This window comes from Prunus dulcis, chromosome 6 (genome assembly GCF_902201215.1).
Source record: "Prunus dulcis chromosome 6, ALMONDv2, whole genome shotgun sequence".
NCBI classification, from domain to species: Eukaryota; Viridiplantae; Streptophyta; class Magnoliopsida; order Rosales; family Rosaceae; genus Prunus; species Prunus dulcis.
The window spans coordinates 11,371,081-11,373,580 of NC_047655.1; the positions used below are offsets into that span (position 1 = coordinate 11,371,081).

Here is a 2,500-nt window from a genome sequence, read left to right on the forward strand (position 1 = left end):
GAAACTCTTTCCAGCCAAGAACACAAATCCTGCTTTTTTCATGACAATCGTTGAAATTCAAATGCATCACACAAACTTGGAACTGGACAAATGTGGACTGAAATCTAGCATGATCAACCAAAAACAAGTCTTGTCAAAGTAATCTAATCAAGAACACAAATCCTGCTTTGTCATGCCAATCATTCATATCTGAATGCATTAAGCTGAAAAATGGTACTGGACAAAACATGGGGACTGAAATCTAGGAAGCTCAACTATTCGAGTTAAGAACATAAAATCCCCGCTTTGTCATGCCAGTTATTCATACTTGAATGCATTGAAACTGGACAAAAGATGTAGACTTAGGTAACATGACCAGTAACGATATCATGCTGAAGTTCAAATATGGAAAGCAATTTGCACAGAAAACCCAACCAGTCAGTAAAAGGGATGTTGACTTCAGATTTATATGGTTATTTACTTCCTTGCAAGTAAATGCAGCCTTTTTAGTCAGCTAACACTTTCAGTCTAGGTTTGGAATCAACAATGATAGCGAGGTTGGGGATTGGCACGTCCAAAAAGAAGAGAGAACAGAAAAACAACAAATAACAGCACATAATAGCACAAACACCAACAGCATTGGTGCTTTTAAGCAAACAAACATACAGTCTCAAAAACTGAGCCAAGACTAAGCTATCCAAGCATGAGCATGCCAAGCAACAAGTTCACTTTTTTCCGTACCTGTAAACTAGGATAATTTTAGTCCACGTCCCCTGTCCTCGAGACATCAAGTCCCCTGATCAACCAATCACTCAATTTTGAGTAACTTCTAATGTACAGTGGATAATTGAATATTTACAACTTAATAAAGTGGAAAAATATCTGTTAAAATTTCAGGAAACAAATACAACTAATCCCTTACTTCCACTGAATTCTATTTTTGAGCTTCTTTCCTATGAGACCATTTCCTTCAAGAACATTTGTTATATCATATATCCGCCTCTTTTGCACCTACACAAAAAGAACACTTATAATTTACAGATCCTTGACATAGAATACATTACAACAGATAGGAAAGTAGTCACCTCTAAAGTATCAGCAGCATTATTGAGATCCAGAATACCATCTTCCGCATAGCAGAACAGATTTTGTAGTTTCAAATATTACAAACGGAGAAAAGAAACTAGCCCGACCTCCAGCAAAGGCCAAGTATAACTAAAAACACAAAAACAGCATTACATTGATTTCTCAAATCGATTCCATCTAATGATCATTCCTTAACCAGGGGAAGGGGAAGACAATGATTAAAAGGAATTTGTTTGAATCTTAGAATATAAAACAGTAAAGAGCAAAAAGTTCCTAATCATCGTCGGAAGAAACCTTTCACTTTTTCCACATGTAGGCAGCTTCCAATATCTTGAGGTTTTGGGTATGTGCTTCTTCTGGAAAGCTGTAATCAATGTATTCCTCATATCCAGCAGGGCCATCTTCGGTTACTATTGGCCTCCGCTTCTTAAGTTTCTTAGGAAGCTTAGACTGGACTAAGCTAACATCACAGAGATCTCCAAAGCTAGCCTCCACATTCAACATTTCTTCAAGCAAGATACATCGTTCTTCCTTCAACTCAGGTGCTGAAGTTCTAAAATAGTTAAAAGCTTTCTCAAATATTCTTCGAACACGCTGAACACATTGCTTCGTTTGTTCGCGAAGATAATCCTGATCCTGGTCTTCTGAACACATTGCTCCCACTATAGCAGATGCCTCAAATTTCGCATAACTGATCCACACCTTTAGATGTTTTGTTCGGTCTAGGAGTCTCTCGTAAAGTTCTCTAGTTCTCTCAAATTCACCCTCTGATAGTTCAAAGCCAATGTATGCCTTCCACAACAATTCAGGCATGTCAAGTGCTGGTTGGGCGATGGCAAGTTCAAAAACCGCCCTAGTCCGTTCTGTCTCACACAAAGATTTCTCTAACTCTGCATACTTGGTCCACGCATAGCAATTTTCTGGGGACCAATGCAGATACTTTTCATACAATTTCCGACATCGATCAAAATTCCCAAGGTTCAGCTCAATCTCAATATACTTCTTAAATATCTTATCTTTAGGTGACTTGCCTATTGCAGTACCATGGATCTTGCGTGCACCCTCGAGATTCAGCTGTCGTATCTCAAAACCGGCAGCGAGAAGCCATATTTTTGCAAATGAAAACTTCTTGTGAGGAATCACTTGAAGGCATTCCCTATATACATTTCGTGCACGTTCCATGTCTCCAGCATCAAGCTCCTCATATAGTGCATAATTGATCCACAAGTAAATGTAGCGCTGCCAATACCGCTTCTCCGGCACAGGAGGAACATTAGCAATAGCTCTCTCATAGACTTCTCTAATTCTGTCCTTATTTCCTGCACTCTCTTCTAGCCTTATATAATCAAACCAGGAATCGTAATTAAGAGGATTCTTCCTAACCCCGTCTTGATATTGAAATCTCCTCTTTCCCACAATCGCATCCTCAATGCCT

General features: G+C 38.9%; 1 protein-coding gene across 1 annotated transcript in view; it reads right to left on the reverse strand.

Annotated features, from left to right (window-relative positions):
• Positions 1-1,248: 1,248 nt before the first annotated feature.
• Positions 1,249-2,500, reverse strand: part of LOC117630270 (crooked neck-like protein 1) — a 3,592-nt gene continuing 2,340 nt past the window's right edge. The window contains exon 2 of the mRNA XM_034363018.1: positions 1,249-2,500. This exon is cut by the window's right edge and continues 368 nt beyond it. Within this exon, the coding sequence (XP_034218909.1) occupies positions 1,363-2,500 (1,138 nt within the window). The 3' untranslated portion in view covers positions 1,249-1,362.